The 26443-nt window shown below is 48.0% G+C and overlaps 1 protein-coding gene and 1 long non-coding RNA gene across 6 annotated transcripts; one reads left to right on the top strand and one right to left on the bottom strand.

Moving 5' to 3' along the window:
- Positions 1–15: 15 nt before the first annotated feature.
- LOC121589392 (soluble guanylate cyclase 88E-like) lies at positions 16–26138 on the bottom strand. 5 transcript variants are annotated; one of them, XM_041908297.1, is made up of 13 exons: positions 25979–26138; positions 23668–23940; positions 4713–5016; positions 4351–4632; positions 4067–4272; positions 3762–3885; positions 3411–3679; positions 2981–3332; positions 2791–2923; positions 1987–2717; positions 1843–1913; positions 1522–1773; positions 19–1374 (listed from the first exon to the last, which is right to left on the bottom strand). In XM_041908297.1, exons 3-13 carry the CDS (start codon positions 4878–4880, stop codon positions 1071–1073), a joined length of 2892 nt encoding a protein of 963 aa, XP_041764231.1. In that variant the 5' UTR covers positions 4881–5016; positions 23668–23940; positions 25979–26138; the 3' UTR covers positions 19–1070. The 5 variants fall into 5 exon arrangements, with proteins under 5 accessions (XP_041764227.1, XP_041764226.1, XP_041764228.1 ...); XM_041908293.1 differs by having other exon boundaries at positions 16–1773; positions 2791–3332; positions 23668–23976; XM_041908292.1 differs by having other exon boundaries at positions 16–1773; positions 2791–3332.
- LOC121589422 lies at positions 9797–10749 on the top strand. Its single transcript, XR_006004307.1, has 3 exons — positions 9797–9885; positions 9986–10099; positions 10194–10749. It is a non-coding gene; the product is annotated as an uncharacterized LOC121589422 (long non-coding RNA).
- Positions 26139–26443: the final 305 nt, after the last annotated feature.

The raw sequence follows: 26443 nt of genomic DNA, 5'->3' as shown, positions 1-26443 counted from the left end.
AGGTATCTTCAACACATACACGTATAGTTTAACTTTATTGTCAAGTATGTACATCAACATCAAGACGATCACTAAGCGGTCGCAAGTCACGACTGTGCTTTTGCTTCGGACTAGTGGGAAGGGGAGAGGGGGGCGGTTCTGAACGATCATTCTCGTGTGACTGTCTCTGTCAGCTTTATTAGTTGTACTGCGTGGGGAATATTCGCCAGGGGGGATGGGTGGGATATCTGAGATATATCTGCTTATTGTCAATTGAACCTGATTAAGTAACTTCCTCGTGACCAGATACACATACACACACACACACACACACACACACACACAAACACGGACATAAATACACACCTTCACATCGACATTGGCTACACTTGGGCCCTAAACTTCTGCACTGTACAACGAATGTAAATACCCAATTCCGTGTCGTTCAAGTCGTACAATGTTGGTTGTTTTGCTTCCTAGAAAGTGTAAATCTACTAACAGATATGAGTCATCATCACGCCACTTTTGGTAGCAATAAACTAGCGACTAGCGAGTAAAACAAATCACTAAGAGTGTGAGTTCTGTGTGCCATTGATGGTTGACATTTCCTTGTATAACTAATCTTCTTAAGTACTGCATGTGAGCTGTGACGGGTTCCTTTGCGAAGATAAGGACATTCAGATAATAAATTAACTCCACCTTTTTTTCATTTGCTAGCAGTGCGCCTTGTGGACACAATATCACTAGAACAACGATCCGCTTAAGCTACTGATTCCCTCCCGTGTACACATAACATTAGCCCGCCGGGTTTAAGTTGCGCGCGTTTAAACACTTTAAGTATACAACATGCAAGGTACGTGCAGCTAGACCGTGCCCGTACAAACCTTTCGGTCATTTGTCTAGAAAAAAAAAACGTAAAAAACAGTTACAGACAAATAGAAACATCTTACTTGACCGGTTTTGGGTTCGGTTAAAGCTTTCGTCGTAAGTGTCGCAGTATTGCACCGGAACGCTATGATGCAACTCTAGGGATGTGTACGTGCGCTACTATTATCCACTACTACGGGTCCACTACCGGGGCGGGGACATTCCTAGAGAATGTGACAAGCGTTCGAGTGCACTTTGTGTCGTCCGTTCTGACCGTGGGTGGCGTACGCTGTGGCCGCTGCCGCCGGGCAGCACTTGTGCTCTTTCGGGTGTTGAAAGCTCATGCTCTGCGGTACCTTGCCGGCAACCGGCTCGCAACCGTGACAGTGCCGCGGGGCCAGATGGGCATGCAGCTCGCAGACGGGTGCACCAGGACCAGGACCGGCACCCGCCGGCACCGGCAAACCGCTGCCGGACGGACCCGGTTGTCCTGCGCCCAAATGGGACGAAGGAACGGCCTGCGATCGGCTGCAGTGGTCGGGCACCAGCCCACAAGCACACCCGGGTGAACATGAAACGGGAAAGTAAAGGTTAAGTGTATAGAGTGCGTTACAGGCGGTGGTGGTGGTGGTGGTGGTGGAAGCGGTGTCGCTAGTGCTCGCGTCCACTACGGACCTACTGCTACCGAGGGTGCAACTGTTCGACTGGCAGATGTTGCCGTCCGACCGGGAACCGGGCGGATTGACGAAGCACATGCCGGGCAGGTCCGCGTCGTAGATTTCCTGCACCATCTGGTCGAGCTTTTCCAGCGCCTTCGTTTGCTGCTGCTTCACCGCGTCCAGCTTGGCTTTGCGGGCCTTCGCTTTGTGCTCGCACGGGGCGGCCGGTCCGTGCTCGACGGTTTGCGCTTTCGCCAGGATGCCCTTGCTGGAATGAGAGGGGAGGTTGCTGTGTGAAGGAGGAAGGAAACAGCCGAATAGGAGGGACAAAACTCACGGCTTTTTCGGTGCTTCCTGCAGTAACGCTTTGCTTGCCCCGGACAGAAGCTCGTGATCCTTATCCATGAACTGGAAAAGTGTAAACGATCTCGTTAAGTCTTCCTCATCATACTAACACACCAACAACAAAAAAATGACTCACCTGCGCCTGGTAGCAGGACTTTGATTTCGTGCGAAACTGTGCCGGCGGGCTGAACGGACAGGGCGACGGAGTGGAGGCCGAGTACAGCGTGTTGCTGATCGAGTTGCGGTGCTGCAGATCCTCCAGGAACTCCTCCGTATCGTTCACCAGTGAGCCGAACACGTCCGACACGCTGTGCATGAACGCGTGCCCGGTCGAGTTGGATCGATTCTCGCGGCCCCGCGGCCCGAACGCGTGCAGCTTGACCGGGGAGTTGGCGATGCTGCGCCGCGCCACATCCTCGAACGTCACCGGCGAGTAGACGCGCCGATCCTCGAGCCCGGCCGAGCTGAGTCCGCCGAGCGACTGTTTGTGGGCCGGCTGCGAGAACATGCAGGACGGAATGCTGACCCGCCGATCCTTGCCCGGGTCGTACTCGATCGCGGGCGTTTTAATTTCCTCGTCCAGCAGCTGCAGCGGGGGCCGGTTCTCGCGATAGTCCAGCCAGTACGTCTTCATCGTGCCCTTGCCCTTGACGTCGATCTCGCCCCGCTCGCTGACGCGATAGTTCGCCGACAGCAGATGCTTGGTAGACTCCGATATGTGTATTCGCATCGCCTGGCTGGTGGACTCCATGCGGGATGCCGTGTTGACGGAGTCGCCGAACAGACAGTACCGAGGCATCTTCAGCCCGACGATACCGGCCACCACGGCGCCCGAGTGTACACCGACCCGTATACGAAGATGAGTTCCTGCGGAGCAGAATGAGGTAGCAGAATGTCGAATATGATCGTTTGGAGATGTCACCGCATACACAGTACTTACCTGTGGAAGGATCCTTCAAATCCGTTATTGCCTCGATCATATCCAAGGCCATATCACAGACTTTTTCGGCGTGGTTCTGCTCCTTGGCGGGAGCGCCCGACACGACCATGTACGCGTCGCCGATCGTTTCAACCTGCAAGCAATGCAGTGGATCAGCACAATCCACATACCAGCCATCGGCAAAACCTACCTTGTAGACATTGTTCCGCTCGGTCAGCGTGTCGAAGATCGAGTACATCGCGTTCAGCATCGAGACCACCTCCATCGGCGTGATGCGGGAACAGATCTCGGTGAACGTGACCACATCGGAGAACAGGATCGAGACGCTGTTGAACATCTCGCAGGTGTCGATCGGGTTCTCGCCCCGCCGTAACCGGTCCGCCACCTGCTTCGGGATCATCTGGTACAGCAGCTCATCCGTGCGGCGCATCTCCTCGTCCAGCTTGCGCATCGACTCTTCCAGCTTTTTCGACTTTTGCTGCTCCTGGTCGAGGGCCAGCTTGAGCTCGACCGATTGCTGCGTACCGGCGAGCATGAGATCACTGCAGAGAGAGAGAGAGAGAGCGATTGGATTAGAACTCGGTAGCTCAACACGGCACCACGGACGTAGTAGGCCCTACCGGCTAAAGTCGTGCATTGACAGATCGTTGATGTACAGCCCGGTGCTGATGAGCGAGGTCAGCTTGGGCATGACGGGCGTACCGAGGAACATGATCATGTACCAGTTCTCCATGTAGATCATCTGGCCCTTGAGCCGCAGGCGCCGCTCCACCTCCTCCTCCTCTTCCTCCTCCGACAGGACGAGCTCGGTTTTGCGCTGGTTTTCGGGGCGCTTCTTCACCGACTGTACCGTAACCAGCTCGAAGATGTTGTTGGTGCGGTTGAGTATCTGAAGCGGAGATAAGGGAACAATTTACAATCATGCTACATTAAGGTCCGAAGAATTGGCCGAATGAGTGGGTCTGTGTTACCGTTTGGAACTTAAATGCTATCAGCGGCCGTCGCAGCTCGAACCAATCGGTGATCTTCTTCGACAGCAAATCGGGCAGGATTACCATGAGCGAGTTGCCTATACTGCGGACCACCATATCTGACCTGCATCGTGAATGGATGTACCGCATGGCGCGAAAGAAAGAGAAAGAGAGGGAAGGAGAGAGAGAGAGAGAGAGAGAGAGAGAGAGAGAGAGACACAACAAAATAACGCATTAAACACGCTGTATTGCGCCACGATGTCTGTGAAAGGGGTCTGCCGCATTGCCTGAACCACCCGACTCACCCGAACACGATGCAGAAGGGGAATATCTCGAACAGTACCGAGGCGCTAATGGGCAGGTGCTTCTCTTCGCGCGTCATCGCCAGTGTGGCCAGCGAGAAGGCCCGGTTGTCGAACGTCAGCTGAAACGTGTAGTGATTCGTTTCGCCCAGCAGGTCCGATTTGACCAGCTCGATTTGCATATCTTTATGGTAGAAGTGGCGCGCCACCTGTGTGTGTGTGCCAAAGACGCGAAGACGCTTGGAAGGTGAGTTGAAGTTCGGTGTGCAGAAACATTGCGTACATACCTCCCTAATTTGGCCCATTGTGTAGTAAACGAACCCCTTACGCTTGGTCCGATAGTGGAGCGTCAGGCCGTGGCGCGTCTCATTCTCGCAGATGAAGCTGGGCGCGCGCATCAGCGGGTAGGAGAACTTTAGATACTCGTGCAAATTATCCAGCCCATTCAGAAAGTCGCGCATGTGGCGGCCCAGCACGGACAGCACCCGATCGTACCCGTACTGGCTGACAAAGTTGACGAAGTACACGCCCATCTGGTCCATAAAGTCACGCTCCGATATACCGAGAATCTGAGAACCGGAGGAGGAACCATAGGAAGAAAATTAAAGTCCATTTTCGGAGGCCACCGCGTTACGCTCCGCTACGTTACTTCTTGCGCTTTCGTCGCCAGCACGTTGAGCAGATTCTCGTCGTAGTCATCGTGGACGCTGAACGAGGGCGACGAGATGCCCGTCTGCCGGCGGATGTCATCCCACTTGTCCTCCCCGTAGACGGCCTTCACGTATTCGGACAGGTTCTCCAGCAGCAGCCCGTACATAGTCGCACCGTGGCACCGGTAGCGTCCGGACGCATCCGACGCGACCGCCGACGGTCGTCACCTACTACGTGGGCACTCCTCCCGCCTCGCCGGTGGTGCGTTTGCCCTCTGCGTCCGCGTTGCTCCTACCCACTGGCTGCCAAACGGAAGAGAGAGAGAGAGAGAAAGGAAAAACGATTTGAAAAATGCATAAACCTGTCAGTGAGTGTGCGCTGACGTCAATTGATTTATTTGTATTTTTATCCCCGCTCGTTTAGCCAAATTGGGGGATCAGCCCGTGCCAGTGCAGGTTGTCGTTCTTCTCCTCCCAAGCCAACGCCCGTCCAATATTGTTCTAACCGTTCCGTGCCATTCCATCGCAAAACCTCGCTTACTTTGTGGCCACAGCATTGGCCCGAAGGATAGCGATAGAGTTTTCCCGGCTTGGAGGTTTGGAACTCGTGCCGAGATATATTTACTTTGGTTTCACACTTCCAAATACTACCACACAGTTTCGCTCGAAGTTTGTGCCATCTACCGCCTACCGCCGGTCGAACTCGTGCTGTTGGATTGGACGGGTTGCAATATTATCTCTAGCAAATCCACTACGGCTAATTGAAAATACGCCATGAAGCGGCGTGGGGAGGTGACGCCAGTGCGCTTCCGCTTTGTGTCATTATACCGATTGAGTCGTAGGAATCATTAAAAGTCCCAAGAATGCTGGGCTGATGGTGGAAAATTAAACAAAGCTTCTGGGCAAGGGCAGCAGTGCACTGCACCGAGGTTCGAGAGGATCAGGAAACTTTATTTAGTTCCACATAAAATCGAGGAAGTAATGCAGATGCAAAGTAATTCAATATGAGGACCCAACCCGGTTTTTGAATAGCTTTTAATTTATATAACTTGATTAACTTATTTAAAGCACCGCTTGAGATCCACGGCGAAGCGGGTTTCCTGTAGTTATAAAATAAATGGTAACAAAAATGTATGCGATCTTCCTTAACCGAATCCAAACACGCTACAGGTGTTGAGCTTCTTGCCACAGCCCAGCCTTGCTCGGTCGTTCTGTTACTGAAGGAAGTTCAAATAAATCATAATGTTTGAATAAATTAATAAATTAGATAAGCATGAATGAAGTTACCACGCAAAGTTTAAACAAATGCAAACCCACTTTCTACACCAACAAATTACAATCACAAACTTCTGCTCCCACACCGGTTGCTGTTTCAATTTCCACACCACCGAGCGTCTCTTATCATACGCCTCTACAGCGTCTCTACACCGCCGGTAAGCCGATCGTTCCGTTACGACAAAAGTTTAATAAAGTGCTTGCCCGGGTCCTTCGAAAGCGCAGTACGGGTGGCTTGAAAAAAAAATCCCAAACTGAATGAATAATAAACGAACCCAACGAACAGCGTGCCGGATAACGGATCCGGCTCGAGACGAGCGACAAATCCCGAAAGCATGGGGCACCGTGGATGGTACCGTGCTGTGGCAAAACTGGCAAACACAGAATGTCGCACAGATCATTTACGGGTGCTTGTGTGCGTGCGTATTTGTGTTTGTGCGCGCTTATTCACAGCATTCTTCAAACGTGTTTATTGTTTCGCTTTTCTCTGCTGGAATCTTTATGCGCGAAGCCTTCCGCCAGACTCCGCAAAGCATCAGCGCGGTCCGCTTTCTCTTCACGGTTGCGTCCAAATGTCCACCATTTCAAATGATTGTCCCGGGTCGCCACCGCATCGGGTTTCGGGGAAGCTTGGTATTCCGTGCGATTGTTGCTGTTGATGTCCATTTGTCGTGAGTTGATTGCTCCGCATCCGAGCGAGAAGCAGGAGAAGCGGCTCGTGCAAATCCCTCCAATTTCTATTAATCCTCACGGCACCGGGGGGAAAACCGCTTTGCAAACAGTTGTGAAATCGTTCCGGACATATTTTCCTCTAATTCATTTACCGCCAATGCCCCCCCGCGCACCAAACCGCACAATGGGAAGCGCTGGCAAACAATGGGAAGCGCGCGATAATGGGCGGACAGCGCCAGATCGTACCGGACCGGATCGACGGAAAGTCACAAAAGACCGCGCCGGGGCGATTAGTGCGCGATTATGGAATGTTTTTCGGCGAGCGAAATGGATTTCCGGTGACGGTGATTACGATTGTCTACATTTAGGCGCTTTTCGGTTTTCGGGTTCGGTTCGGTTTGGCCGAGAGGCGTCACAATAAATGTGTTGCAAATTCCGGCAAAAAAACAAACCATCGCAACCAGAATAAAAAGGCACACTTTAGGCGGGAGAAAGTTTCAATTGTTCCACGAAAGGATGAAGGATTTTGATACAATTGAAATAAATTGCTCGGTGCGCGCGCTCGCAAAGTGTAACACCCTGTGCCGGAAGCTCGTCACACCGGCCGAACGAAATCGTGGTGCTGCTGTCTGCTCATTAAAATTGTCACTTCCTCCGCAACGAAGCAAACAACACGCGAAGCAAAAGTTCTTTGCGCAAGTGAAGCGCAGCAAACGTGCAGCAAAAAAAAGGGGGAAAAAAGATTAATGGACAATTTCTCGATGAATGATTGCCCCACGGGGCGAGCATCCCGGTGGAGCATCGCCGGACGCCGGTCTTTGACTCGCACGCCTCGTGGCTGTTGGGTGACAATTGAACGTACAGCTTCATTTGCTGGTCTTTTTTTTTGTCTGTCTGTGTTAGTTTCTTTTGTTCTTTCTTACCATCCTCTTAAATGTCGGTAGAATTTTCACTTTTTTGCCGCAAAGTTTTATTAAAAAAAACTTTTTTCTTTCTCTCCTTTTAACTACTGTTGGAAAGGTAAATGTTCTTGGTTTTCCTGTGGATTCAATTTTCACCTTAAATCGTTACAGCCTCTGACCCTCCAAAGCAAGTCGCAAGTTTTCAAGCATTCGGCAGCAAACTTTCGCACAAATACCGATCCCAAATAATTAAAACGTCTATTTAATAAACGAAGAATGGCAACGGAAGGCTGAAACTTTCCCCCGTACACGCTTGAATAGGGTGGCGCAATTTTGTCATTTCTACGTCCAGAGTGTCTTGCCTTTTGAATAGGTCAAACTTTGCTGCCCCAAACTAGGTCAGGAAAGACACATAATAGATATTCCACCGCAACACACATATTCTCGCCCGCCTCCATCCTCCTTTTCAGCTGCTGTCAGGGAAGATAAAACTTTGCACGCAAGATAAACAGACAGGCCTTCGCACACAAAGGCGCACGGACAGTTGAGCTTCCTTTGCGTTTGGGATTGACCAATCTTTACTTCAGAGCATAATCAGCTTTTCCTAACCACTCGGCTCCTCTGATCCACAGCGAAAGACAAGCAAATGATGACACTTGTGCCACTCGCACCCGAATGCTCCCTATCACCACCCTTTACACGCACCATAAAGCTTCATAGTAAAGCTAATTTTGATTACCAGGAATCGGGAAGAAAAGATTCCCGTCTCCAGGCAGAAAGAAAATGTTTGTCTGCGTGCGCGGGTGTGAGGCAAAACTTTCAATTTCCCAAGTGCACAAACTCACACACACAAAGACCCTACCCCAACGGTCCTCGGCTGTGTCTCGGGCACTGGGGGGGATGTTGATTCAGGACGACATCCTATCATTCCGATCACAAATACCCGCAAACGCGTTACCATCGTTATCGTTTCCACACAATCTGATGGCGGGGGGTTTTCCTTCATTGCCTTTGTGATTTTTCTTGAGCGCAAATAAAGCCTCTAGCTGCCTCTTCGTTCACGGCTCGCCCCCATCCTTCACCGATGGCGCTCCTATTTGCATTCGTTTTTTTGTCTCTCTTTCCCTCTCTCTCTCTCTCGTCCTTCCCTTTGATGACCGTGGGGAAAGATGGCGTTAATTAATTCCGATTGCTGCACTTGAAAACGGAAGACGCGATGCTGCCGCAAGCAATTCAGGCTGGTGTGCGGCAAATCCGGTCGGCAGGAAATAATTAGCAATTGCGTAATTTAAAGCACCAAAATGGTGCAAGCACGTGTCCGAAGTGGGCCCCTTCCACTAATGAACTGGAAAGGCATACACCGAAATAAATGATGATAACATTATCGTCGCGCAAAGTTTCCCAGCCTCCTACGTGTGCCTCCCGTTTGGCTGCTGGGAGGGACGAACTGTGCCACACTTTGCTACACGCCAGCGTAGATCGTAAAACCAAGCTGACTTTCAGCCCCCGAAGGCCAAAGGGAACCAAGTGTTTGGCAAACGTCCAGATTGGCCTCCATTCTGGGGGGGGGGGGCGGTAATGTTTCCCTGCCCTACCGAGAAGCGAAATAATTTGATCTGGATTAAGATTTATGGTGCTGTCGGGGTGAATAGCTTCACCAATTTCCAGCTGACCAGCTGACTGTAGCGCTGGTGCTGCGGCTCCTGCTGGTGGTGGTGATGATGGTGGAATGTAATTTTGCAGCGCAATAAGAAACCGAGCCATCGAGAGCACATGCCGTCGGGTCACAAAACTGTGCAGTGCAGACCTACCCTTCAGCAAGGCATGTTGTGTTGGGTGTGTATGTGTTGTATTGTCATTCGATCGAATTACCTTGCTGTGGAAGGATGCTGGACACGGCCAAGATGAATGGCGGCGTAACGAATTGGTTCCTTCCAAGTAAATTCTTCAGCTGCGTCCGGCTGCAGTAGAGAACTACTTACAGCTAATCATTTTGAACGTACGTTTAAGATGAGAACCGCTCGGGGGCATTTTTCTTCTTACTCAATAAAATAAAAATAAAAAAATACCCCAGCCCGGAGGAATGAATGATAAATGAATGTAAGCTTGCGTACGCTGCAACGTTGCGGAGAAGCAGAAATTGGAAGAAATTTAATTTTCGCAACGAAGAAAATATTGCCTGTCGATCATAGTAAACGGGGCCATTTGTTGATCCGTAGTAAGCTGATGGGGAGAGTTTGGGTAAGGGAGTTACTTTCAATAGAGCGAAGAATGATAAGCTTCCCTCGTGACCAAGGTTGGAGCAAAGCTCGAAAAGCTTCAAGTAAGTCAGTAAAAAAATATTGTGGCAATCAGGTCATTGATTCTTCTATTTTTCTCTCTACCACGTTTCAAAAATATGTATACCAACATCCAACCTACAGCTTTACTTTCTCATATATTCGTATGTTGGTAGTGATCCACTGCACTTGAGACTCGTTTTCGTTCCCTTTGCGTTCGACTGTACGCAAAGCTTGCGGCAAAAGTTTACGTTAAGTGTAGGTATCACTTTGGCATTGCTGATTACATGGTTATGCTGCACAACTTCCCGGCGCACGCTGGTTTACTGCCGCGTACTGTAATTAATTGCAGACATAGGAAGCAGACAGCCAACTTCCAGTAGCAAGTCCACTAACGGATGCACATCGGAACATGCACTAAACTAGCAGCAAAGGGAGAGAGAGAAAGAGAGACTATGCGAGCATGAGAACCATAGAGCGTTTGGCTCATAAAGACAGCCCAAATTTGGCGCCAAACGATCCGCACGTCTCCCCCCCCCCCCTCGGACTGATGCACGAAACGCAGAAGGGTGCCCGAAGAAGAAGGACCATCGCCACCAAGGACGGCCGGGGGCAACCGCACCCCTGGCTGGGACCAAAACTGTGACGGTGTGCAGTTGGCATGTAACGCATTTCTGTGCCGCCCATTTAACCATTAAATCTAGTGGCAAATCGGCCAGCCAGTGACCACCACTTGCTTGCCTGCCTGCCTGTCTGCTGCCCATTACGCATCACCGTAACCACCGTGGCCGGACGTATAGGTAATAAAATTGGTTTTATAACGCTTTATGATCACACATTATCGCCATTTAAGCGCACGCTCGACCCGAAGGAATTTATTTTCATACGTGTGACAATCGGGGGTTTTTTTGTTGCTGTTGTATTGGCTGTTGTGTTCGTTTAGTTTTTGGGGTTTGGCCGTGTTCTGCCTTCACTTTTTAGGTTTACGTTTGTTTTCTTTTTTGTTGACGTTGTGCCACGTACGGCTGGTGGACGTCAGCAAAACTTTTCGTCACTGTTTCGCAATCGTAGCTACGTGACCTGTCTGGCTGTCGCCCGCGAGGGGGGGTTTTGGTGCGGGAGTGGTTGCTAAAATAAATAAATACTAAAATGAAATAATAAACGCAGTGCCAACCGTGCAGTGGCGGAGCCGATGGAATCCGGTGCAAATTTGGTTGCTGCGTTTGTCTTGATGGCATTTGGGTTGCGCACGCTTGCCTTGCATACGCCGGTTGATGTCCTTTTAAGATGATGGCGTTTTTGGTGGACAAATCTGCAGTATAGCCTCGCGCGCTTATTTATAGATGGAGCGTTTACTAATGGCCCCCCTTTTTGGTTTTGATTTGTATAAAGTGATGCTGTGGAATGTATCCGCTGTATGTTGCATCAGTAGCTTCAGTTCGCAGACTTTTGTGTTTTCGAAACTGACCTCTGATCCGATTTATTTCCCGTTTGCTTTATTCACGCTGCCAACCATCCTATAAACTACTTGTGCCTTCCTGTGAGTGGAAATAAATAAATAAAATAAATAAAGTGGAAATAAACTCCACCAGTCAGCAGCCACTTCCCCCCACGAAACGCGTCCATTGTGCTTCTATTGGGTCCATAAAAATCTTCACTTTGTATGGAAATGCAAAACCTCTATTAAAATTCAAATGAGCTTGCCGGTCACCCGGCTCGGTTTGGCGAAGACTGTCGTCCGAACTTGATGTCGCAGAAAAGTCTGTTTGTGTGTGGCCTTGTAGGTGTGGAATTGGAATGAAATAAATTCGAACTGCAGATGCGAACACAATCGGTGAAAGATCCGCAGCTTTGCAGGTCCGTTTTGTGTGGCCCTTTACTCCGCATTTCAGGTGCAGGTGTGCATAACGTTCTGTAAAGTTGCGCATAAAACAGAGCGTCCGAATGGTGTAGTCCGTTTCCTATTAAGCTCAGGGCCAGGATCGTAAATTATGGAACGGTTAATTGTCTTTAGATAAACGTCTTTTCCACAACGACCTGTATCGCGTTTCAGTAGAAATCGAACGCATCAATTAAATTGATTCCGCTTGTACAATTAAGAAATTGCTTTCCAGTATTCCCTTTTCCGCTGCTTGTATGCCCTGTTGGCAGTTCCAAGACGCTTCGAAATATTGGAAGTATTCACGATTGAGTTGTGGTTAAATTCATACCGCTTTCCTTTAATTCCATTCCACGGAATCCAACGGGCCAATGGCCAATAAACCGAAATCGAAAGAAAAAAAGATGGACACATTTTAATTGTCGTCTTCCAAGAAGGGACAATCATTTAAGAATGATTCGTTTATATCCACCACCGCCACCGGCATCGCACAAGACAAACGCACCACAATTGAGCCATTCCATTCCTTCCCGCGCTAGTCGTAAATTACCGCCCGGTGGTTCGTGTCAGTGTCACTTTTGCTATGAGTGACGAACTTGTCGCATGTTTCACGCACACGCGGCCTGTCAGTGTTGAGGCTTCCCTTCCGTAGTTCACCCGGTGCACTGGGGTGCAGTGTGCTGCCGCCACTGTCAAACGAAATGGCCGCTCAAGGATACTCAGACCGGCAGCTCACCGACCGGTGTGTCATCCAAGCAAACAGTCAATGGACAATAAGCGAAGAATAATGCCCTTTTCCAGCGTGCCTTTCCCTCTGCGCTGTGTGCCGGTCTTTTCGCCGTTCCTTTTGTTTTATAGCTAGAGCGTATCTTGTGAGGATACGAAATGAGGGATGCTTGTGCGGTGGTACTTGTACGGGTGCCCGCCGGCGATGGCGCACTCTTCGTGGCGAGCGGGACGCGCGCAACGGGAAAGATGATAAAGACAATCATGACAATGACAACGTCAATATCGTTGATCACTTCGACCAAAGCGTCGCGTGGGTCGCGTGGAGGAGAGGCAGGGCTAGGACAAAAAGGACCAAAAAGGCGGCTATTGGAAAGAGATCGCCGGAAATCGGTAATCGCTTAAACAAAACAACAAAAAAAGCAGGCGATTCGTGGCCCATTCGTGTTTGGGGTGTTGGGACACAGTGACACCAAAAAAGGTACACTGTGAGCTAGGCAACCGGATGGATGAATATCTTTTATGGGATTGTTTGTAGTTGAGGGACTGGTTTCTTTTTTGTTACTGTGAAACGAACGTTCCAAGGCGGCGGTAGAGCTTGCGTTTGGATAATTTCCCTGGGAATAATAAAAATTAATGTTTTCTTTAGCTTTTTTCCATCCCTTAATCCACGCAAGAGAGCAAACTAGTGAAGTGGGCTTTAGCCAATACCTTTTTTCCTTATCACTTTGTCACGTCCCTTTTTCCTAGGAAAATAGTAAGCTATTCACTTTTGATCGATTTTCCTCACTACTCTCTATCGTGAATCATCATCAGCATTGTCAGGACGAATGCTACTAGTCGTGTGGCCTTTTGGAAGCGATTGCGTCCTTGAGATTGTCTTGAAAAACTGTGTGCTCGTTTCTTTGCTGATACTATCATCCGGGTTTAAAAACCTTACCTCAAAAAACACTTTGATCCTGTAAGGTAACTTTCTTACACCACCCCGTGCATCATGACGCAAGTTGTTTAGCGTTTGCTGAAGACTTACACCAACACAAAAACAATCCACAAAAGCTCCCTCTTTCTCTCGGCCGGACCCGAAACAAACGATAGCAAAACTACAAATCGTTACCAAGCGATCGATTATGAAATAACACTGATACAGAAGGTTAGCTGCGGTTGTGTGCGTCGTTTGTTTGTTTTTTTTTCTTCTTCTTTCTCATAGTTCCGTATCCCATTGTCTCACCAGCACGAACCAACCGTCTCTAAACGACCATAAAGCAGCTTTTGAACAACAGTTTGTCAACCGTCCTGTCGGGATGCTTGTTCGCCAACTTGTTCGCCGACGCAAAGTTTATCCTCGCATCGAATTTGGCTCCCTGGCGGGGTGGACAAACCCCCAACCAAGAGCATATCGCAACAGTGCAAAGGGCGCCGCAACGTGTTTTTTATTGCACCGGCACGGAGAAGCGAGAGGGCCTTAATGTGGATTTTGGACGAGGTTTCGCTGGATTGGCTGGTACGATTTTCGGTCAACTTTAGCGTGTATTGCTTTTTTGTTTTATTTTGCTTTTTCGGCTGTTAACCTTTGGTTTTGGCTGCTCCGGTTGGCTTTTGCTTCCCTTGCAGTAGCGGTGTTTATGCTTCACGACACAACAGGCCCGGCCGTAATCGGATGCTGTAGCAGATAAGCGAAGGATAGTAACCTTAAGAAGGACACGGAAAAAAAACCTGCTCGATTGCTGTTTGCTTCAATTAAACCTTCTTGATGTTTGTTTGGGTCTCGCTGCACAAAGGTAATCTCAGGCCTCGAAGGGACGTTGGGCAGCAGACGTTGGGTGGGTTGAGTGTGAGTGAAATAAGCTTCTTAAATGCTTGCGAAATCATGTGAACATAATTTCAAAGAAAAGCAAAACGAAAAGCAATCAGCTTGTGTTCTGGTAATTAAACATATTTAAGCGGTAGGTTAATAGCCCGGCTAGAAATCATTTCTAGTCTCTAACCCAAATCTTGAACCCTTTCAATGCTAGACTAAACAAATTAAGTGACAAAAAAAAGGTTGTATCTGTATCAAAATTAGATTTTTGAGATACACCCTTTTGATGTTCTACTGCGACCACAGACGACGACGACGAATCAGAGATTCGACCAGATTGGAAGCTAGTAAGAGTAAGAGTCCACTTAGACTGCCCTCTCAAGGACGCACTCATAGCACACCTTGAAGGTTGAAGGGTGCTTCTGCAACGAGTTCTGAATCCTTCAGCATCTGAACATGTGTACACGCTGCATGATATGCTCCATATGGGGTAAAGCATACGGTCAAAAGGAGACGAATGGTACGAGCCATCTCCATGCGCGTTTGCGGGCCAATGGAGACGCCTGGTGTTTGTGGTGATTCGATTTGTTTCGCCTCGGTTTCGGGTGCTCGGTCGCAGGCAGTAGTTGCCCCAGAAGTTGCTCCATACGGTTGCCGGCATGGGAGTTGCATAAAACATGAGCACGCCTACTGCAACCGACGGACGGTGAACGTGAAGGTAAACCTGAAAACCCGCCCTCGTTTGAAGTTGGAATCGTACAAGCACCAGCGTAAACAGGTGATTATAATTACTACAAAAGGTTTTGTTCGTTGGTCAAGCTCGGTGATGTGGTGTGTACGTTTGCCAGAAACGATTGTGCCAGAACAGCTCTGCAGTGTACATTAAACCCGGCCCGAGGCGTAATTAATGCGAAACACCACCTGCAAGCGGCTAATAAACCAACTAGCGGAGGGAAAGCTCCCGGATCACAATCAGTCACATCTTGAGCAACTGGGAGGTATTTTTGTGAGTGTGTTTGCTGGTGTAATGATAGCAACGTTCGATCTGGCAGCACCTGCCACGTTGGTACGCACGGGAGAGACAGCATCGCGTTGCTCCTCGTGCCAAGTCACGTCTCGCTGGAACAGGAAGTGGAACGTCCTTCCGGTAGTTAATTGAAATCGTGTTCTGACAATCCAGCAAAAGGCAGATAGGTAGAGATGATAAAGCAAACATCCGGAGTACAACGAGGATCGTTAAATGAAGACTTTTCTTCTCGGAAAAATGGCGCCGAAAGGTGTCAATGATTTTATTGTAAACATTGTAAAAATATTATTTTAATTGAAGAAATGTATTTAAATTTATGATAAATTGTAATTTATAGCATTACACAACAGCCTCGTGGAACAAATGACACAAACAAATGATGCGTATAAAAATAAATGATGGTAAGCAACATGTTTACCCCCCCATTAATGTGCGTCAAATGAAAAGAACATGCTACAGATAAGCCTAATCTACCAATCATCCATTCAAAACCCATTTTCATTGTGAAATGAAAATTAAAATAACCGATTACCGGTCCCACGCGCACATCGATTCATCATTCCCGTCAACACCCACCGTGGTGTGAAATTAATCGCACGTGAGTAAAGCACACACCCGCACACACATGTAGGCAAAACCATCCATTGTAAGCCGAGGGAAGCTTATTTGCTTCACATAAACCGCGACCATGGTTCCCTTGTCCTCGCTCTCTCTCTCTCTCTCTTTCTCTCTGTCACCATTCCAATCACAAGACCACCGTAGCAGCGGGTAGCATGTTTCGGAAAGTTTTTGTTGTCCTGCTTTAATCACTACCCCATACCCCTATCACACATACCCACTCACACACACATACCGTGTGATCATAGCTCCGCGAGATCGGACCGCAAGCCATCCTTTCGCATGACTTAATACAGATCCTATCGGGGAGAATGCGCACCGCCGCGTCCCGAGGCTGCTGGTGGGCACATTATTTCGAAACATTGATTGATTTTGTTTCCCTAACCCACCCGGCCGGTGGTGGTCTGCGTTGGATGACATTTGGTGAACAAAAACTCCACCATCCATAGCTTTTTTGCTTTCAGTGGTGAAGGATTAAATTATGTTTTTTTTTGTGTAAAAATGTTGAACATGTTTAGCTTGCGGCATGAGTTATGGAACGCATTAGAAATCACCGGCCGTAAAGAGGGCCGTCGCTGTCGGCGTTTCAGCCTCGAGCATCCGGCTAGCATATTATCAATAAAAGTGATACATTACGACCTTAACATAAACCGATTAACGAGCGATAAATTTGAAACTTTTGCTTTGCTGTTCGCCGCCGTGCTGCAAATTCAAAAATCAACGAATGAAGGACGTTTAAAGCTTTTCGTGGCGTGATTTTACTTCACCATTTCGGGCGAGATGGAACGCAATTTATGCTTACTGTGCAGAGGGCCAGTTTGTTTACAAATGGGATCAACGGAAGGGCCCGTGCAGGCTGTAAACAGAGTGCGAAATGGACTCTTGCCGAGTGACTGTGTGGCAGTAGGCGAGCGAGATTAACTTTCGATCCGAGTTTTACGTCTTCTCGCGCTCTCAAAAAGCTCGCCACAGCTTAAAGTCGAATTTCACACTTACGTTTTCAGCTCGGATGGAATTTAAGAGGGCACTTCAATTTTGCTTTCAGTTTTGATTAATTTCATAAAACCGGCTTACCAACCGGCACCATTGGAATGGTATTCCGTTCGGGCAACACGTTACCTAAGCCGCTTACACGCTTGTTTGCTTAGCGGGAGCTTTTGAATTAAATCAACTCTTCATTCCCTGTGACACGCCCTGCCACAATAGTGTTGTGATTGCAAATAAAGTACACATAAGCTTTGCACTTTTAATTTACAAAATGGCACACTAACTCGCATGACCATTGTTTGCTGGCTGTGGTTTGTTGTTTGATACACCAAAAGCACACAACCAATTCGTTTTCAGTTCGAGCGTCTTTTCACAGCAAGCAAATCAATTTTATTCAAGTGTTTTCAACGCATTTCGCCTTCAATTTTCTCGGGAAAATGATGATTGTGCGTTCAGATTTTTCTCTTCCTGCTGCCCCAATATTGTAAACCCAGAAAAAAGCTCAATCTCAACTGGAAAACAAAAATCCTATGAAGAAAGGTTTTCCCACTGTACGGTGCGTTTAAATTTTAGCAGGAAAACACCGCCCATAGATTATGAATGAAATAACATTATTAAGGATTCCTGGGAAAGGTGTACCATTTTGTGTTGCTGCTTCTTTATTTCTCAGCCCTTCGACACAATCGGCCACGACGCGTTTCAAGGCGAATTTCTTCTGCGCTACAACCAAGCCTCCGGAAGCGGAAACAGTAACACAATCGAACAAGCGGCTCGCTATCACCACCAGAAACTTTCCGCGAAACACAGGATAGAAAAAAAGCCACAACCGTACCGTATTTGTTTGAAATTCAACGGAGCGGTTTCAGGGGGATGGGAAGCTGTGTAACCGGCACGGCAGGCAAGCACGGACCATGGGCCCACAAACATATGATTGTTTTATTTGTTGTCTTTTTTTTCGGGAAGGACAGTACCCCAAACCCGAAGCCCATTTTCAGCCTCACCTTTTCCAGCGCAAAGCTAACAAAACCGCCCACCGGCGGTTAACAGTTGGCCGGTTAGTAGACGGCACGGAAAATAAATAAACCGAATGGGTCGCATAAGTTCCGTCCCTTTGGCAAACCGAACCGGGGCCACGCGCTGTTCGGGGAGGATGGATACGCAGAAGCATCTTGTGCCAAACCTGAACAATCATTAGTATCAAACCAATGGTTGCGTGGGTTTTTCTTTTTGGGTACCATTTATTGTGCACGGAACTTATCGCTGTTGGGTCTATTTGGACTTTTCCAGCAAAATGTATAAAATTAACTTATAGTCGCCTGTGTAAGCACCTGCCCACACTGCACAGTGATTTGGGAGTGAGTTAGGGCCCGAGGTCTACGGCTGAGCTTTTGAGTTAAACGTTTTGAACGGCAAACCATTCAATTTGGCGAGTAAAACGCCACGTGCCGGTGCAGATTTGAGCGTACGCACTTTGCCTTCACTTGCTTGCCTACGCCAAATCACGTACGTGCCAGGGCTTATCATGGCGCCTAACTTTTGATTTCCTTCCCGAAGTAGCGCCCCAGGCAAGGAGGATACGGATCCGGCTGGCCTATTTAGAAGCGTGCGTGAATGGCATACTAATTCATCGGGATGGGCGGAAAGCTTGTCGAAGTAACATAAATAATATTTTTCTACCTTCCTTCACCCAACACACAAACACATGGGAACAACTGGCCGTCTCAAATTTACCTGAGTCAGCATCAGCACAGCTTTCCGGTGCGATACTTTCCGTACCGCCTTGCGGGGCTTTTGGCAAATGTAACAGACGACGAACAACCGAAAATGCGTTATGTTGTGCCGAGGGCCCCGCAGCCGCTACCGTAGTGCGGCTAGGCCTTCTCTTATCCATTAGCACGACGATAACATCGCGGAAGTGGAATTTTATTTAATTAATTGAATTAATCAACTCCAATACGGGCGTTGGGCCGTCGCCGATGGAGCGTGCCGCTGACTCAGCGTGTGATTATTATCCAATAAAAACACTCTTCTTGCGGCGCATCTCGGTGCCGGGATGGTTGCTTCAGCGAGATCTTTGCTAACTTTGGGAGAAATAAAGCAAAAAGGGGGCAACAGCACTTTTAGATGTGGTTTTACGCCCTCTTTTTTCAACGGAAGGGTTTTACGATAAGCATCGGCTCATTATTTCTATTCCATGTTTAACATTTCAAAGTTGGCCAAATCCACAATGCTAAACAACACTGAAACCGGTTTGGCAGGGTTTAGCTGAAGAGGAAACAACAATGGTTTGTCTATTATTTTTAAATTAAGGCTTGAACAACAAACTTACATTTACGTCCCAATGGGAGGAGTAAGGTTGTGCCCAACATAGATATACACTTTCCACGGGGCCACGAGGATTAATGGCAGCCACGGGGATAAGGCAGGCTCTTAACAAGATAGGCCTGCAACAGGAAATAGGAACGACCGAACGACTCATCTTGCTACCCGAATCTTGCCACCAAGGCGTAGGTTTCCCCCGTCTCACACGGGGGAAGGTTGAGATTTTTCGTTCGAGGTTTTAGGTATTCATCACGGTCGTATTCGTGGTTCTTCACGTGGCAAAAAATAAATGCAAGCGTGGAATAAGAAGGCAAGAATCATCCATTTCCTTGCCCTGTTTTTTTTTTGGCCCTATATATCCCTCGATGGACGTGGCGTGGCGATGGAAATATCAACCGTGTATTAAATTGTGTTGCCCGGGCCAACCAAAAAATGGCTGCCGATTAGGTTTGCGGCCTTGTGCGGGAAAAGAAAGAAAAAAACACACACACGTACTATGGGGCTACGTTAAAGGGTAGTAAATGGTCTCCCTTTTACCCCATCGAGCGTGGCAGCCATAATCTGACTGAAGGGAGATGAGACTCCTACTCGCGTGTAGTAGCGCATATTTTGCGCGCGTGATGCTGCCAATCTAGCGCGGTGGATTCGCCAATGGATGAAATGCTGCAGTCGGGTTGATAAAGAGGAGTTTATTATGGTTTTTTTTGTGGTCGCTTTTTTATCGGATGGCGTTCGGGTGTTGGAGTAGAGAGCTGTTTTTTGAATGGTGGAGCAAAGCAGGAGGTTCGTTTACCGATGTAGACATGTGTAACGTATGAAAGAATCTGATCTGTTAAGTTGTAGATACGGCAGCGCTGTGCTTTAAAATGCTGTAAATATTACAAATAGTATAGTATTAATAGAGTGTGTTTTCAACTAAAGCAAAGAAGAGAGCTCGCTGGCCAGATAATTTGGGTTTTCAAAGGTATGAATGTAATTGGCTGTAAAAAAAGGAGGCAACAAAACATACTCATACACAAACGAAAAAGAGACAAAAGTAATGCTTTTAAGCAAACCAATACAACAGCTATGCTAAGCTCTTTCATTTACATTAAATTGTGACAACAACAACAACAAAACACGCCCCCTATTACAGACCATCTCCGTTGAAGAAGTCATCAACGCCAAAGAAAGAACATAAAAACAACAAACAACACGCCTTTCCCTGATTGGATTCTGAATTGTGCTGGCATTGTAATTACAAATCACCATCACAAATGCGAACATCGATTGAACTGTTTCATCCCTTCTTCTCCATTACAATGCCCCGTCCTCCTTCAGCCAGTATTGCGCGAAAATGCGTCATAACCGTCACACAGCCTCCGAACAGCGACAGAAGTCTTACATGTCTCACAATTAACCCCTACCCGCACACCCGAAGGAGTGAGTGTCAAACAGGCCGATCGATTTTCAATAAAAAGCACACTTCCCTTCTATATCCCCATCAGTGCCATTTGCTCTCCCCTGCCGGATGCTTTTGGGATAATAAATTTCAACCCCAAAGAGTGATGCGTTACCCGTGCGTTACCCGTGCGATACGTGCCAACGACACCGCACGGGGTGGTCATTTAAACCACAGAAACTCATAAATTGTGGCCTATTAAAGTGTGCCAGCGTTCGGTTGTGTGTGTGCAATATGGAAAAGAATACATCGCGAAAGTTTTTCCCACTGCCAGTGGAAAAAGTTCGCTCCTTCCGTACCGATTCATTGCGATTCGCCAGTTGCCAATCATCATCATCATCATCATCATCATAACCATCAACGTCATCGTGCAGTCAATCACGGGTCGCGTGAACCAGTACACCACAAGCTCATAAATAATTCTAACAAATGATTTATCTCGTTCCAATTTGCAAAACGCGATGAAATTGTAACGTTTACGCCGGTGCATCTCCGTTTTACGATCGCTTGCAATCGCCGCAGTTCCAGTTCCGGAGGTCGTTTGGGATGGCTGATTTGGGATGGGGCAATTCAGTAAACAACGTTTGATGTCGGATCGGTTTTATCTCGGCGGGGAAGTGAAAGCTTTATTATAAATCTTAACGTCATTTGCTTGGTTGTTTTTCGTTTGCCTTCTACAACATCATATATCTCCTTCGTGTGGTGGCCCACACGACCTAGACGGCGCTCGTGGCTCCTGGTGACAAACTGGCTGCCTTTATCACTGTCACTGTATCGAATAACAAACTGGTTCATTTTTTACCACCACCACCAGCCCAAAAAAAACAACAAAAAAACACAACAACGCCCAAACTGGCCAAAACCCGGGCGCTTAAATGCGTTCAAGTCTGCGGATTACACGTGATCTGCGGTATATCTCGGCACCTTGCCGTCATATTTTCAGGCTGAAATTTAGCCGAAAAGCCGAAACAAAACAGTATGTTTCGTTCACTCTTTCTCGCTCACTTGGAGAAGAAGATGCTACTGATACATATCCTGACACACACACATAGACAACCATAAGGACTTGTAACAAATGACAGGCGTTTTTTTTCTCGGTCGCGTGGGATATAAGTAATCTTGCGTTACCGTTGGCCACCAACCCGTCGAGGAAGAGAGAGAGAAAATGATTGAAGAGGGTTAACGCCACGCCGAGCTGCTCTGTACGGTTGATTGGAGCCGTCATATCGTTCTGCGGCGCCCCAATCTGCCCCTACTTCCAGCAACAATGCGCACCGATGTTGAATATTTAAAAAAAGAAAATGGTAATATGTACAAAAATCCCATCATCGCCTCTGAAACCCCCATCCCTCATCCTAAATGCCACGAAGGTGTAGCAAAGGGATGAAAGCACTTTTCAGTTGAAAGGATTTTTTCGATCGACCACGCGGGAGGTAAAGGTGGTAAAAATGGGTTTCGATCACTGGAATTGAGCGCCGAGGGGATAAAAGGTGTAGTGACTGATCTGGGGGGGTAAGGAGATTTTACACCTGACGGCACCGTAGCTCAGAGACTGCGTGCATGTATGTAGATGGATTATGATTGTGGAAGGAGATTTGGTGTAAAAGACGTTGATGACTCGTATCATGTCCAGCACAAAGTAAAACATATTTGTGTGAAGAAATAGTTAGATGAAATGCAATCCCCTCCACTGTGGGTGGTTATTACGTTGTTCAGAAATGTATAATTAGCTTTACACGTTTTACAGCAAACTTCTCACGCAATCCAAGAATTTTCCAAGATGGAGTCGTTTCGATGGACGACCACCCCTTTGAACCAATTCAGCTGAAGAAGGGACTGTACAAACAGATACCTTCCTTCCCAAAGCAACACGCGCCATATGAAGGACGACGGGTTGACGGAGTGCCTGCAAACATTGGCTACCGGCATATCGGCTTTCGGCCCTGTTCCAACAAGGGGATTGGGAAAATATTTGCCCGTTTTTGATATTCCACTCTCGATTACAACTACAAAGAACGTGTTGTTCAGCGTGTTGATATTATTTTCTTTTAATTTTATTCACTCGCTTATGCTTAGCCCTTTGATTTTGTTGAGAATTTCTTTTTGATAATTCACAGAAGAAATTAGCTTACTCCACAAAAAAAGACATCATATTAAGATGAAACACACCCACAAAAAACCCTCCGAAGACGGCACATGAATCAACAAGCGTTGCACAAACCGTTCCAAGAATCGTCCCACAAACATGGGACTGCGTGGCAGCTAGGCTAGGCTGCCCGGGTTTTAAAACGGGAGCTTAGTGAATTTGTTTTCACTTGTTTGGTCGTTCTGAGAATTTTTAACAAAAACAAAGCGAAATGAAAAAATAAAATCTTCTTGCAAGCAAATACTTCGTTGCGCAAATGGTGCAGCACATCTTTGCTTCTATTTTTGCTTCAATGGAGTCCATTTGTGACCCAAAGCACCGACAAGAGAAAATGGTTCCAATAAACGGTACAGAAACCGTCTTAAACTGCAGAACGACGAAAACAGCATTTCGTGATGAAATCGTTTAAATTCTTTCCATTCAAGAGATGGTTGCCCTTTGTTTTCGATTTTTTGTTCTCCTTTTTTCCCTACCATTCCTGATTGGGCGTATCGAGCAGAGCAAGATGATACAATTACTCCCCAGCCAGGGTTACTAGTGTCCCGAGAATGTCCCACCCTGCTCTTGTGACGTCTTGCTTCAAGCTGCCACACGGCAGCCCTCTCACCTCGGTGGTGATTGATCGAGCTGACGAGCAGCAGAGGTAGGTGTCAGCTGCAGAATATATCATCCTTCCTAGCTCGTCCTAGCTCGTCCTAGGTCAGTGGAAATACCCTCGCGGAGCATATCGGTGCGTCTCGAGGCAAGGATCAAATTATGAGTAATGGCAAACGTCGCAGCAGAAGCACTCGGTGCGCTTTGTCTCTCTCTCTCTCTCTCTCTCTCTCTCTCTCTCTCTCTCTTTCTTTCTCTCACACGACCTGTGCGTATCAATTTACGTACCTTTACGTCAGTGGTGACGCTGCAGGCTAGGTACGTCTTCGCACCGGACGGCCCTCCGGGATGAATGATGCCGTTATCAATCTCACTTGTGCGACGGGATCGCTTTACACATCGCTCTTTGGCACACCGTTATCGTTCACCGTCATCGAAGCACGTCACCAACCGCCACAATCACTGCACAGACACTGGGTGTGGGGTAGCATTACAATGCGATTAATGCACTTGCGGATGCACCCGTGAAGGGGAGGGATCGTCACACGCAAGAAAGGGACGCTAAAAACACACACCGAAACCGATACAAAAATCCCCCTGCATTATTGGAGGATCACATTTACTGACACACAGCTAATCTTGCCTCTGGTTCGTAAGTACAAATTGTTCGTTTAGTTGCGTTTTTTTTTTTTCATTTAGTGTCCTTGGAGACTGTTTCTCACAACACGCTTTTTGTATGCCAAGACACAGGACCAAGGACGGTGTAATTTTATCCGATTTTGTGTATGTGCTGTGCGTCCCTGGAGGATGGTGCGCGACTTCTTTCGACCTTTTTCACTTACGCGAAGAGGGAAGCTTTTCCGACGACGGAATGTGGCACGGAAAGAGGGCCCGCCAAAAAATTGGCTCACTGGTATCGAAGACCGTTGCGCATCGCTACATCGCACACATGCACACATACAGCGGGATGTTAAATTGACAGTTGGAAATAAAGTGAAATTCCCCGCGTGCGAAGGTTCCAGCGTGTGATCCCCGTTGGGAGAACGACTCGCAATCTCGGGGATGGATACGGGCTGATAAGCCTGGGTGCGTTTTTGTGAGGTAAGGAGGTGGTAAAACGACATTGCTCTCCCGCAAAAAGATGGGAGCACTTAGATGGGAATTAAGAAGGAAGTGGAGTGGGGGATACACTTACAGAGCCAAGAAGAAGCCCCAAGCTTAAGCCCAAGCCGAATGTTGCAGCAGCTTCTTAAGCTCCGAGATGGGTGGGAAAGTTTTAAGCACGGAGTGTTGGCAACGAAATTTGCCTAAAAAGGACAATATCCTTTCTCCTCTCCCTGGAGCGGGATGTGCTGGGAGCAGAAGCCCGAGAGTGGTAGTCAAATTAAGTTGCAAATTATAACGGGGAGCAATTCTCCCGGAATCCCTTGCCGCATTTGAAGTGGTTACGGTTAGTACAACACGCCGGCACGGGAGCTGGGAGGAAATGTTTTCGCTCCTAAAGCTTTGTTCATTAACGTTCAATTAAACTGTGGTGCTGTGGTGGTGGTTTCAAAAATAGCTCTCCATCCGGCTCCACCCCCTCCCCCAGATCAGGTCAAGTGTGCAGACGTTTGAGTGGCCTCAGAATCCCGGATTGAGGAAGGTCTGTATCGAGAACAAAAATACCACGCCGTCTGCGATTGCCAAGCACCATAGGAAAGCAAAACAACGCATACAACGCACGCCCCAATGCAAAGGCCGGAGCTGAACGCGTAATCATAAATGCCCGATGATAAATTAAACGCCACCCAGAACCGTCCCAAGAGGGGAAGCGCTTACCGTCCTCTACAAAGTAATGAATGCTAACGAAGATTGATAGACGGACACGGTACTCCCAAAAGGCGGGAAGAAAGCATCTTCGTCACCGAACGCTTCATCGTTTGGCTGCTGACATTTGCTGAGATCTCAAATCTTGCGGAAATAATCTACTGCCATCCAAGTAAGCCACGGCTGTCAAACCGTTGTCAAAGCCGTTCCGATTGAAATGCGTACGAATGCGATAGGAAAGCGAGCTAATCGACCGAATGGTTCGGGGGTTTTGTGGTGTATGTCGGAGGTCATGATTAGCGAAGAAATTATTTAATAACCAATCAGCATGGAACTTCGCCGGCTTCACAGGGCACATCATCGCTTGCCGTCGTGGGAGATGATTAGTGCGCTTAGGTAAACAGTTTCATCAACGCTTCGGGCCCCTGAATGTCCCTGCCGCGCGCGCGTTTGTTTTCATTAGCAGCAGCGTTTAGGTGGGATTTTCTCTTCACGTCACGGGTCCTTTCAACACATCATTTCACTCGTCACACACAAACACACACACAAGCTGGGCAATTGTTGTCACCGCCTGGCCGAGGTTGAATAAACATTTACGCTTTGCCACTGCCACCGGACCTAACCTAACGCAACCTGAAAGCGCAGGCATGACACGTCCATCCGGTTAGAGGGCATATATTTTTGAAGAAACAATTTTCCCACAAGCGTGCACACAAACACAACACACACACACACACACTTTCAATTCGCGCCAGATTCGTGTGTAAACAAAAATCGGGGGAAGACCTACCGGGAACACACTTCGCGGTGGAGAACGCGAGCAATCACGGGAACGCCGCCAACGACTGCGTATGGTTCGTTCCTCGGTGGATGCTGTTTGGCTCGCGGAGGAGGGTTTTTGAGCGTTCACACCGCCTGCTGTTCGACGACTGAACTGGCCGAACGCAGGATCATCGAATGCAGCCCCAAACCTCGGGAAAGTTGTGAGCTAGCTCTCACTCTCTTTCTCTCTCTCTCTTTCTCTCTCTCTCTCTCCCTCTCTCTCTCTCTCTATCTCTCTCTTTCTCTCTCTCTCTCTCGTTCTCTCTCGAAAAACCCGATGCTGTCCCGATGTTTTGCGATGCGCAACGCGCAACGTTGAAATTGTATCCATTTGTCTTGGCGCGTTTCGCTTTTTCCTTTGCCCACTTTATGCTGCGGGCGACACATTCAAGGGAGGGGGATGGGCAGGGGACGACCATGTGATGATGCGTCT

The sequence above is a fragment of the Anopheles merus genome, chromosome 2R, assembly GCF_017562075.2.
Source record: "Anopheles merus strain MAF chromosome 2R, AmerM5.1, whole genome shotgun sequence".
NCBI classification, from domain to species: Eukaryota; Metazoa; Arthropoda; class Insecta; order Diptera; family Culicidae; genus Anopheles; species Anopheles merus.
Note: the sequence above shows the minus strand (reverse complement) of the source record. Positions and strands in the feature narration are given on the sequence as shown.